The sequence below is a fragment of the Haplochromis burtoni genome, unplaced genomic scaffold, assembly GCF_018398535.1.
Source record: "Haplochromis burtoni strain Fernald_Lab_line unplaced genomic scaffold, NCSU_Asbu1 Contig_110, whole genome shotgun sequence".
Lineage (NCBI taxonomy): Eukaryota > Metazoa > Chordata > Actinopteri > Cichliformes > Cichlidae > Haplochromis > Haplochromis burtoni.
In genome coordinates, this window is record NW_024582471.1 from 94,013 (window position 1) to 106,450 (window position 12,438).

General features: G+C 39.7%; 1 protein-coding gene across 1 annotated transcript; it reads left to right on the forward strand.

The window, feature by feature from the left end:
• Positions 1–624: 624 nt before the first annotated feature.
• Positions 625–10,965, forward strand: adra1d (adrenoceptor alpha 1D). Its single transcript, XM_005928215.2, has 2 exons — positions 625–2,240; positions 8,897–10,965. The coding sequence occupies exons 1-2, from the start codon at positions 1,286–1,288 to the stop codon at positions 9,445–9,447; spliced, it is 1,506 nt and encodes a 501-aa protein (XP_005928277.1). The 5' UTR covers positions 625–1,285; the 3' UTR covers positions 9,448–10,965.
• Positions 10,966–12,438: the final 1,473 nt, after the last annotated feature.

The following is a 12,438-nucleotide window of genomic DNA, read 5'->3' on the forward strand; positions in this document are numbered from 1 at the left end:
ATCATTTGTTTCAATCTAAGATGATGTAGATACCACTATCAGCAGGAAGCTTTCATCATGCAGGAGAGCAGTAGTCCAGTACCAGCAAAACTAGATACTGTCTTCTATAAATATGCATGTGAATCCACACACCACAGCATCCTGGTGTGGTATGTTTAGGTGTTGCTGATTACTTTTCGCCAAGACATGTTTGAGATTCATCCTGGAGACATGTATTAACTATGTGTCACAACACGCTCTGTTGCTACACTAAACAGACCGGTAGTTTGGGGTTGATCGTTTTCCATGCAGGGTTTGTTTGGCCTCTCTGTGACCCTGCCTCTTGACCTTTCCTCTCCTCTGGGCTCCCTAGTGGTTTGTGCAGGCCCATCTTTCTACTTCAGCTATGCACACCAGGCCTGGAGAAAGCAGCTGCAGTGTCACTGGGAAGCTTTACCGCTTTGCCTGAAGGCACTCGGATTTTCACACCGGGGTCAGTATGGTTTGTCGGTGCCTGGTGGCAGTTTGGATAATCTCAGTGATGTGCCACTGTTTTACACTTATGGCATGAAAGAGAGGCTTATTCTGGTGTGTAATAACCGGTGAGTAATAAACAACATAGCTTTTATCCCCCCTACCTCCAACACGTGTCCTTTTGCTTTGTTTTGTTTGTTTCTTTGGTCAAACTTTATTTGCCCATAAGCGCATCATCATCACCCTGGTGATAAAAAAGCACTGGAGCATTTAAGGCTTGTACACATGCAGCAGTCATGCAGAATTCGTGACCACATATACGCTCTCTGGTGGAGACTGTGAGCCCATCGTTATGTTTTTTGCGGTGTGGGTGGAGCTGTGCAGTAGGTTCAGACCTGCTGTACCAGCTCTGACTCTGGGATTTGTTATGAAGGATGCCAGCAGTGGAAACCCGTCGCATGGAAGAAATATGTTTACATTTATCTAATTTGTTTTTTGTAATGATCTTTAAAAATGGCATCCAAACTTTATAGTTTATTAAACATTGTGTACATACACGTTTAAGTGAGTTTAACACTAATCACGAGTCAATCTTTGTGGATGTAGTTTTTGCAGGGGCTTCTTTTTTCCCCATCGGTTATATTTTTTATTTTTATTTAGTTTTGTTGCCTTTTACTTTCCCTTCGCTTGACCCGTGATAAATACTGACAGTGTGAACGGCTGCTTGGCAACCTTACTGGAAAGACAGAATGAAAGGAGACTGAGAACGACGCGTGTCACACTGCTTTCTTCAGAAAACTTACTCCCTTACTTCTCTTTATGGCGTTTCAAAATGACAGACTCTAACTTGAGGAACGAAAGCAACCATGGGCTGTTTTTCACTTCTTTTAATGGATCTGTTTCGGACCAGATGTTACCAAATGACAGCATTACCACATGCAGGAACTTCACAATGGACTCACAGGTTGTCGGCGTTGGGATCTTTCTCTCCGTTTTTATTTTGGTGGCAATTGTTGGGAATATTTTGGTTATCCTGTCTGTGGTGTGCAACAAACAGTTACAGACCGTCACCAACTTCTTCATTGTCAACTTAGCCATAGCAGACCTCCTGTTGGGCATTATTGTGCTGCCCTTCTCTGCATCTCTAGAGGTGCTGGGATGCTGGGTGTTTGGCCGGGTTTTCTGTAACATCTGGGCAGCGGTGGATGTGCTCTGCTGCACGGCATCAATCCTCAGCCTCTGTATGATCTCCATCGACCGTTATATCGGCGTGAAATACTGCCTTAAATACCCAAGTATTATGACTGAGAGAAAGGCAGTCGCTATTTTAGTCCTAGTGTGGGTATCATCTGTTGTGATCTCGGTCGGTCCGCTCCTGGGATGGAAGGAACCGCCGCCTGTGGACGAAAGCATCTGCAGGATCACAGAGGAGCCGGGATACGCGCTCTTCTCCTCGCTTTTCTCTTTCTACCTCCCGCTTATGGTCATTCTCATCATGTATTTTAGGGTGTACGTGGTGGCCCGCAGGACTACTCGGAGCCTGGAAGCGGGAGTCAAACGCGAGAGAAATAAGTCTATGGAAGTGGTCCTGCGGATACACTGTCGCAGCGTGCTGGAGGACGCGCGTCCGGCGAGCTCAAAAAGCAGCAAAAACCACCCGTTTCGAAGTTCGCTCTCCGTGCGGCTGATGAAGTTCTCCAGGGAGAAAAAGGCTGCGAAAACCCTGGCCATAGTGGTGGGGATGTTCATCCTCTGCTGGCTGCCCTTTTTCTTCTTTCTGCCAATGGGTATGTTTTATTTATCGATCTCTTTTATTTTTATATAATCGTTTCTCAGCATTTCATGCTGGGTCATGAGCTGGGTCCTGCGTAAAATAGGATTCAGTCTGTTGCATTTCCACCAGACTCCTGCCAAAGACGGAGAATATGACTTCTTATAAATGTTCCTCTCCTAAATGCGCTTTTAAAAAGTTTCTATCTTTAAGAGCAACAAACACGCCTGTTTCGGGCCTGCTATGATTTATGATTTTACTCCTGAACTGATCATGTGTGAGATGCACATCGGTCCAAAATAAAGCGTTCTGAATAAATGGGTCGTGTTCAGTATAAGAAATTGACGCTGTGATTGAAAACGTTTGTGTCTAAGAGGCTCCTCTTGACAGCTGCGCAGACTTTTATAAAAGACTCGAAATTCTGGTCGCAAAGGAAACCTAAACGTATGAAATTCCGTGAATTTTAATTTCAGAAAACCCTTTCACACTGTTAATAAACTCTGTCAAATTGGCGTTTGGCCTAACAAAATAAGAAAATTGCGTGTTCTGGATTGCATGCGCAGCTTATTTTGGGAGCTATGCCAGGAAGTGATCAAAATTAAGATGCTATAATGCTACAAAAACCAATTCTTTTGTCAGGAAAGGTCAGCTCTGCAACATGACCATTAAAGTGGTTTGTTTTCATGCCTGTAATTTTTTCATGACTGTAATTATTCCTTCACATGGCTAATATCACATTTTTCAAAGAGCAGTCATAACAGACTGACATTCTTCACTGATGACCAGTTCCAGCGGCTACTCACCTTGGTAAAAACTCAGACAGGCATGATTTTCAAGAATAAACATTTATGTTTTATTGTTGAGCATATTCATTGAGTTGACTACAGTACTAAGAGAGTGGGATGTAAGATTCAAATCAGGCAAAGAGATCTTCTATTCCCCCTGCAGATGGTTGAAAAGGTCCTCCACTGAGGGTGACCAATTCAGTCTTTATGACAACACATAAATCAAACCGAACGAGCACATTTTACAGTGGAATCAAATGGAAATAGCTTTAAACTTAAAGATAAAACTGGACATAAAGGCACACCTTAAAACACAAACAGAGGCAATATGGGTATTAGCAACAAAAAGAATGACTGAAATGCAAAACTGAATAAATAAAGAGTGCCTACGTAGCAGGATTCAGGCTAGATTCGCTTAGACTAATAGAGCTCTGGTGCCACATGTTAATGGTGGCACCACAGATTTTCATTTTGCATATATTTCACATAATTGATTGTGAGAGCCATTGAGAACAAATGGCCAGTATCTTACTGGGCAAAGCACTAACACAGCACTGATTCTTGCTGCACCTCTCCTTTTACAGACTGGAATTATTAGAGCAAAGCCCGCAGGGACACACGGGGTGCATGAAATGAAATTGGTGCTACTTATCATTTTATTCACTTAATGGGAAAGAAAGGGGCACGTTTATTTGTATGCCTAAATCAGACAAACTCCATCCTCAGCATGTGATTAAAAATGACAGGAATGAGATTTAAAGGTTTAAAATGTTAAAAGTCAGTACACATTTCATTACACACATTATTAATCAATTTGTGCACCTCAAGGCAGTCTCTAATAATAGTTTTAATTAACATTACTGTAATGATTGTAATAATTTGACTTTGTGATCACGTTATTGCTTTTAGGAAAGGTCATACAGACTCTTAAATCTAAAATGGTGACACTAAAAATCTGCATTCAAAGGCAGTTCAGCCAAAAGGGATCATTAATTATGTCTGGTGTTATCTTGAGTTGTTTTATTTTTTATTTATGATACCTGGTGAATGTTAGAAAGGTCTCTAATTTGCATGATAAAGGAAGTCAGACTATCAAAACACTATTATCTAAACTAACGTCTGCTGTAGATTAATGGATGACCTGCAATTTGGTTTTTAAAGCATAATAAAACTCTGAACTCTAAGAATCTAGTCATCGTGCTGTAAGCCATCTGGTTTGCAAAAACCCTTTGAGAGATGACCTCAGGCCTCCTCAAAGGAAGTATTTTTAAACATTAAGTTCCACCAGGGATCAATAAAGTTCTACACTGTCAATTTATCCCCATGGGTGGCTGCCTTTTATTTCCCAAACCACTCACAGATGAGTGTGGGGCCTTAGCACCGCTTGCTAACCTACACTCGGTCAGTCAGACACGGTGATGTTGGTCCATCGCAGAGACAGACATTAATAGGTAACTTTTTGCCAAAAGGCAGAGCTGTACGTTCAGCTCATCTTATACCAATCAGGACTTTTCTGTGTGATGATCCAAATCTAGATGGAATCCTCTGACTCATTTCAACCTATATTAGCACACCAGACCCATTTTATATTGCCAGAAACTGAGGAAATAAAGAGGAATGGCCTGTCAGATTTCTGCTTAAGGCCGTTTCTTTCCCTCTGTAAAAGCCAACCACGACCACTGAGGTGGTATAATTAACTAGTTCTTCTTTCAGGCTTAGCAGAAAATGCTTTTTTTTTTGTTTTTCAAAAATGCACAACTGATTTTAAATATTTTCACCCACTATTGTTTAATAGACTGAAATTGGTTGTTGTAAATGAGGAAGTGCACAAAAAATCTGCAGTCTCTCTGAAGGCCAACAGGTGGCGATAGCTGTGGTTGCAAAAGGACTTCTGGTCCTACTGAAAACCATGTGAGGACATTGTTCTGATTTGACGTCTGTAAAGAGTTTCTTGTTGAGTTTATGGACTCAGTCACTCGTTTTGGATTAAAAAATATTTTGTAATTGTTTCATAATTCTTGGTCATGCCATTTTTAAAAATTGTAGCTAATTTGTGGTATGAGACTACATATTTATCGGCTAACAACAAAAACCGCATGTCATTAGGCATGTGGTTTACCAGTCAGACCCACCAATCTTAGTCACATACATTTTTTTTTTGCAACCAAGATAGCGATGGGGTAAATGCTCATCTCAGGTCTTCAAAACGTGACACAACATTAGCTACTTTTACTGTCTGCGATTCTGACCAATAAATTATCTGAGCTAGAGACCTCTACTGTCCAAAGTCTGTTAAAACACCTCAGTAACACATTAACAAAACCCATTGTTATGCTGTGTGACTGGCCCCTTCATCATCATGAAAGTATTGTATTAACCACATACACACAGTCATGCTGCTGTAAATACTCAGCTACACCTTATTATTAGCCCCTCTTGTGATAGTCGTTATTGTGGGGGGCATTTGATAGTGATGACCCATTTTAAAATATTTAAATTAGTTGTGGACTCCGGGCGTGATTCACAAGCAGATTTGATTAAGCAGGAAAGTAACGGGAGACGAGCAATCAGAAAATCTAAAATTTTACAACTAACGTTAACTACTAGTAAACATTTACTATTGCTACAGTCTGTAATATTTGCAGTTTTGTATTATGATAATATGTCATTTGGTCATTAATATCATACCATAAATCAATCATAGTAGTTAGAAATGTGTACAAAAAGGGGAAGCACTCAATTATTCTGACAGAAGTCCAAAGAACAAAGTCCAGAAAAATGTTTTAGATATTATGATGAAACTAAGTGAGTAAGTGCAGAGGGCATCCTCTATTTGTACACAGGTACGTTTTAATACAGGGATTTTCCACTTTTGTTTTCAAAATCTCCATCAATGTGAAAACACATGAAAAAACAGCAAAACCAAGCAGTCTGACATCAAAAACTGAAATACAGGCGCACATCTTTGATGTTCCAAGATAACATCCTTGCTTTCCTTGTTGGCATATTAATACAAAAACGTCGTTGTTGAAAATCTTCAGGCTGGAAGAGGTTTTCAAAAGGCCTATTTTCAGTGGCCTAAAATGCTGTTTAAAAGTAGAGAAAAGGTCACAAATGCAAAGAAAATTTATGTCTTCCAGAATATCCAAGTATGTGTGGACAGGGGCTTAGAGTCCATATGCAGTCGTCTTTATTTGGTTTTGGTTTTTTCTGTCAGTGAAGCTGAAGATCTTATTTGACCTGAGCGTAAAGTAGCCAAATAGTTTTTCAGTGGTTATACTTGAACCATATAACTTATTGAGTGTCTTAATAAGTTGTTGGGCGGCCATGTTTTTCCAGAATAAAACTATATCACTCTTTGAAATAGACTTTGCAGACCACTGGCAGTATACCTGAGTACAAAAACAATTTTGACAACGGGTATTCCTTCATTTGATGTTCTGACCGTGGTGATAAATTGTTTAAAATCTCTCATAAGTGTTCAGTTTCTTTGGCTATACTCTCCCACTGTCAGCCAACTCTAATGCATTCTTGAGATCCCCTCCCAGGCATTTCAACCCCCATTCACACCTTGCTTCAGCTGACCTCAGAAGATCACCTCACAGAGTGGGGCAAGGTCTCATATTAGTTTCACGCTCGACCCCCAGTATGGCAATGACCCACGCCTTTTTTCACACCTCAGCTCAAGTAATGACCTCATGACCCTCAGCACCATCTCCAAAGGCCACAACCCCCACTGGAGGTTAAATATCTGGGGCTTGCCAACATTTGTTTTTAGAACTGGACAAGATCTTCACAAGCCTAATTAAATCCAGTTACCTTCGTTTTCAAGCTCCCAAGACTATCTTGATCTGGCTGGCCGAGAGCCTGCACAGATACAATTCACATTGTTTTCTTGTCAAAACATTCAGACAACCCTTATTGATGGAGGAATGGTCATACTGGAACAAATAAAGGTGATCATTATGAGCAGCTGTGTTTTTTTGCAATGAATCTGAGGGCACAAGTGGACAAAAATCAACTATGCCAACAAAATGCCTTTGCCCAACATCCACACAGCATAGCAGGGTGCCTCCATCCCCTCACTTTTAAGGTTTCAAGTTTTTCAGTGTCTGTATATCTTAGCTGTTGGTGGCCATATGTTGAGTTTAAGCTTTAGAAAAGCGTAAAACAAAATACACTAATATACAAAATACACAAATGAAAAAAGATTGCCATCTCAGAAGCAATAAAACAAATACATAAAAAATATACCTGTTGTCATGGTGTTTTGGCTGTGCGTCAGAGCAGTGAATCACTTGCTGCCTGCCTCTAAAGGTGATGTCATTTTAGGGACATAAATCATAAAAAGAACATCCCTTCCTCTTATTAATTTATTAATCTTAGTCTTTAATCCTGAGTGAATTTGGGTGGGTAGTGATGAAAGCAAAATGAGACTATGAAGAAAGTCTCAACTTTGTTTCATCATCCACTTCTTTTAATATAAGTGCATTCTTTCTGTTTAGTGGTCAGTAGTGTCAGAGCAACTCTGAGAATTACACACAAGCCTCTGTGCAGTACTAAGCAGAAAAAAAAAGGATTTCTGGGATATCAGTGCAGACTTGACATCATAGCATTGTTAAAGGTTGCCTCTGTGTCCAGGCTCGATGCCATGTTAAATCCCAGGCCTGGAGAGAAAGAAGAATAACGGTAAAGAAAGAGAGAAAAGCAGCTTCCTCTGAAAAATAAGGGTGTCATCGGACTATTGTACTAAAAATAGCATTGGGAGTATATGAGCAAAGCAAAATGCCTTGTGCTGCTAGTCATCTGTGCAAAAAGCAATTTTCATTATGAAAAACTCTAATGTTCTCATTTGTTAAATTACCAGTGTGTAATGTCATATGCACAAAAGCTAGAAAACTTCCATATATTCCATTTTTCTTTAATATCTATAATCCCCACTACAAGAAATAATAGAAATTCCCTTCATTTTCCATTATTCTAAATAGAGTTGATAAATTGAATATTTAGAGGTTATCCATTCCAGTATTTCACATCAGGCAAAACCAATAACAAACACAGACAGAAACACCAGCAGAAACAAAGACGATGTGCTTGCATTAAATGGAACATTTCAAAACTTTTATGAATCATTGTGCTAAGCCTGGTGTGTGTCCTTGGAGCATGGAAAAAACATTTTTTGATAACAATGTGTATGTTTCACCTGACCCCTTTAGCGAGAGTTTCCATCACAGGAAAAAGCCCATCTAATATTGTGTTGGCACATTTCATGTAATCAGTTAACATCAGTTAAATCCATTCAAGAAATCTGTAAGTACCAGAAAAATCTGCCTTCATCGTGCATGGTATTCAAGCAAAAAGAAAAAAAGTTCTGTGCCCTGAGGCTTGTGGGTGAAGCATGTTCTATAAATATCTGCCCTTAAAATGTCAGAACCTCCTTTGCTTCTATTAACAAACATAAGCAAAAAAAAAACAACCTGCAGGTGCACAATAAATCATTAAAAAGATCCTGCCGTCAGAGTGCAAATACATATACACATAACATAATAGTATATCACAGCTGTGCATAGACGTGTGCATTTCTTGCAGTATATATATATATCTTTGCTAAATTAAGATTATTCCATATAATTATTTTGCTTTATTATTACTTACCTATTATTATTTAGTATCCAACCTGACTGACAAAATGACATACAGCATCCAACTGTAAAAATCATTCATATTTATTAAATTTATATATTTTGCATGTGTATAAATTCTCTGACAGTACTAACTTTTATCTTCAGCGGCTCTTTGTAGGATATTTGCGGAAATATTTGTTCTATATTGTTCATTTACTTTATGGTAACTCACACATCTTCCTGATGGCTTGATCTCCTTTCAGGTTCCTTCTTCCCGGCACTAAAACCGTCTGAAACTGTGTTCAAGGTGATCTTTTGGTTGGGATATTTCAACAGCTGCATCAACCCCATTATCTACCCCTGCTCCAGTAAAGAGTTCCAGCGGGCTTTCACCAGGCTCCTCAAGTGCCAGTGTTACCAGAAACGTAGGGTCCTTCGCCGCTTCTATGACCAGAGATGGCGGACTGCTGTCAAGGGAATGACAAGGGATCAGAGAGGCGATTATAAGCCTGGCTACGCTGTGCACGAATCCTGCGGCAGCTCTTTGCTACACACAAGAAAAGGACATGCACTAGGTTTCAAGAGATGGAGTCTGTTTCCACCACTGCGAAAGTCCTCCTTCCAGCTCAAAGAGAAAGTAAATAATCTGTCAAATAAAATTAAGGGAGGGACGGGAAAATGCAACACACCTGCTGTTGGTCGAATTGAAACGGTGGACACGGTGTCTATGGGGATTTACAACTCTTGTGAGCAGAGTAGCTATCAGTTTTATGATCTGGCAGAATGCTATGGCCTGAAAGAGACTGACATTTAGACGGTCACCAAAGAGGCTTTTATTTATTTTCAAAGGGCCATATTGGACCAACATGTAAGAAAGACTGTGATAATGCATAATATCAAAGAATCAAGGCACGATTAAAGCTGAGAATAATGGGTTGATCCTTGCACAAACAGGCAAAAAAAGGAAACCCTTATCCCAATCACGTGGGTCCCACCATGTTTATTTGGATGAAACTTCTAGCGAACTGCTCAAAGACACATTTGGGACATGGGTGCGAAATAAGCAGTAAGTTGGGACTTAATACTTTTTCGCTTGAAGGCACTGGATGTGAAGATTTCATAGCCTACAGCTGACAGCTGGCAAGTTTTAAGAATGTAATATTTTGGGAAAGACAGTTAAGATAAGGCTGGATAATTAGTATTGTTGTATGTTTTTCTTACAGTTTTGTATCAGGCAGTTTTGATGTCTTTAAATGTTAGCCAGCTCACACTGTGTGATAAAGACTGAGAGTAAATGGTTTGGTTGGCATGTTTTGTGATTTAACAAATAGACAAATAAGCAAAAGAACAAATACCTGTACTGAAACAAAGTTTTCAATCTCCGCGAAAGTAAAATCACAAGTGCATTTTTGTGTTGGTGCCACAGTTTAATCAAATGTAAAATTTCATATTGAATTATGATCATTAATCTGCGCCTCTGTTTCTTTTTTTGACAAGGCATTGTAAAGACGAGTGGCCAACGTTGGCAAGTGAACAGTAATGTCAAGTTGTGTTTTTTGGGGGTTTTTTTTATGTTTATCAGATGAAAGGCAAAAAATGTAGGAGAGGAAAAAATGTGGAGACAATAATTTCTTTATTGTTTTATGCCTTCCAGTTACGTTACGTTATTTGATTCATGAGTAAAGAAAAATATCTCCTTCATCCAGAAGATGTCACTGTTGCTTTGGTTGTTTTACCTTGTGCACCTATTCATCTTTAAGTAAAGCTAAATGCTTTTGGGATGACTTGTTTTTAGTAGAAGTGAATCTGTTGGAAATAAATTAACACCTGCATTTAATGAAAGCGGTCAGAACAGCAGTAAGAATATGTCTACTGACTCAGAAATACAAATTACAAAAAGAAAAAGAAATACAAAAAGATTTCAGGAAAGCACAAACACACTTTCATAAATCTGGAATTGGAGGCAGTGCACATTAATAGAGAGAAAGGGAGCAACTCCATGAAGACCAATAAACCACAGTTGATTCCTGTTAGAAGCCTTACTAGAAATTAGGTATATAACCTAAACTTTACTGTATTAAAGTTAGAAAAATCACTTAAAAGTGGTCAAATGTGTTATATTGTTGAATATAATTAAAGACAAAACTGCCTTCATCACAGCTTTCCATAAATGGATCTTTATTGATTTATTCAGAAAAAGCTTTGGTAGCTCATTCTCAGAACAGCAGCCTCAGATTTCTTCTTAGACAGAAGATTTACAGCACAGAGAAAAAACAATAAAGGGGAAAATGGGACGGGTACATTTCAAGTTTGTTATTTAAGTTATTAGGCTTAGCAAAACACTATTAACGTTCGTTTGAAACCGATTATCAACATTAACAGACTGAACTGGACTTAATAACAGGAGTCCATATAATTTTAGTAAATTATTCTGGTGAGTATCAGCTGCGCTGGGTATGTAAATCGGGCCATCCAGCTGCGGTGCTGATCGTACGCCACTCGTGGCAAAAATCCAGACAAATGTCACTTGATCAAGGAGCAAATCTGCATCAGATGAGATCAGCTGACTCGTGTGCGTGCGCTGTGCATATAAGAAAGTGGTGCGCAAAAGCAGGGTAGTGACATAATTGATGCGGCATTATTGATATTTGAAGCATGTGTACCTGCACATGCATCATTAACAAACGGGTACTGTGGAATATATTTTCTCACCTAAAGGCTCGTGCTCTCCGTCCACTCCCCGCAAAAAATTAGCAGCTTGTGCGGTGTCTGTGGCATCGGTGCTCTCATCGCATGCGATGGAGTAAAAATCAAAAGCACAGCTTTATCAGACAGTTGCAGTTTAATGTTGGCTGACGAGTCTTCAGATGCGTCGCACAACTGGATTTCTGGACAGCTGACGTTGTGAAGTCCTGCACATTATTTCGAGTGACTTTAACGAGGCCGTGTTTTATGAGGTCTCCATCTGAAAAAGCCTTGCCATGTCTTGCGATGAGTTGGGCGACCTCATAGCTGGCTATTGGAGCCTTTTCCTGGACAATTTGAGCACGAAAAAAATACTGTTGCTGACCCCGCAGGAGAGCTACCATTTGCTTTAATTTCTGCTCTCGCTCAGCACCAGTGTAGGATGCATAGGCCTGATGTTTGGTTTCATAATGACGTCGTACATTATACTCTTTCATAACTGCCACAGTTTCAGTGCAGATCAAACAGACACACTTCCCCTTGAATTCTTTGAAGAAATATTCACTCTCCCACCGTGTCTGAAATTTTCTGCATTCACTTTCTACCTTTCGCTTCTTTGGTTCTTGCATGTTAGTAACCTTGGGGGACATGGGAGAAAAAAAAAAAATTAGGGAGGAAAAAAAAAAAATGAGGGAGGAAAAAAAAAAAATTTGGGAGGAAAAAAAAAATAAGACGGACTTTTGCGAGATCTCGCAAAAGTATTGCGAGCGCTCGCAAAAGTATTGCGAGATCTCGCAATAAGTATTGCGAGCGCTCGCAAAAGTATTGCGAGATCTCGCAAAAGTTTTAGCCGCATTTTCGGAGGCCGCCAGCTCGAAGCCGACCGGGAGGTCGAGGCACGATGTGCCGGGAAAGCGGTGTTCCTCCCGGCTGTAGTAGGTCTCGACCTCCCGTTAGCTTCGAGCTAGTGGGTGTCAGATCTCCAAAAACCTCGGAGCTCTTTTGCAAATATGTGATGTCTTGTAAACCGAGCAGGTATCTGACGTTTACACAACTACATTCACGCCTCAAAATATCTTAAAAGTGTATTTTGTGACCCAGAAAGAGTAATATTACAACT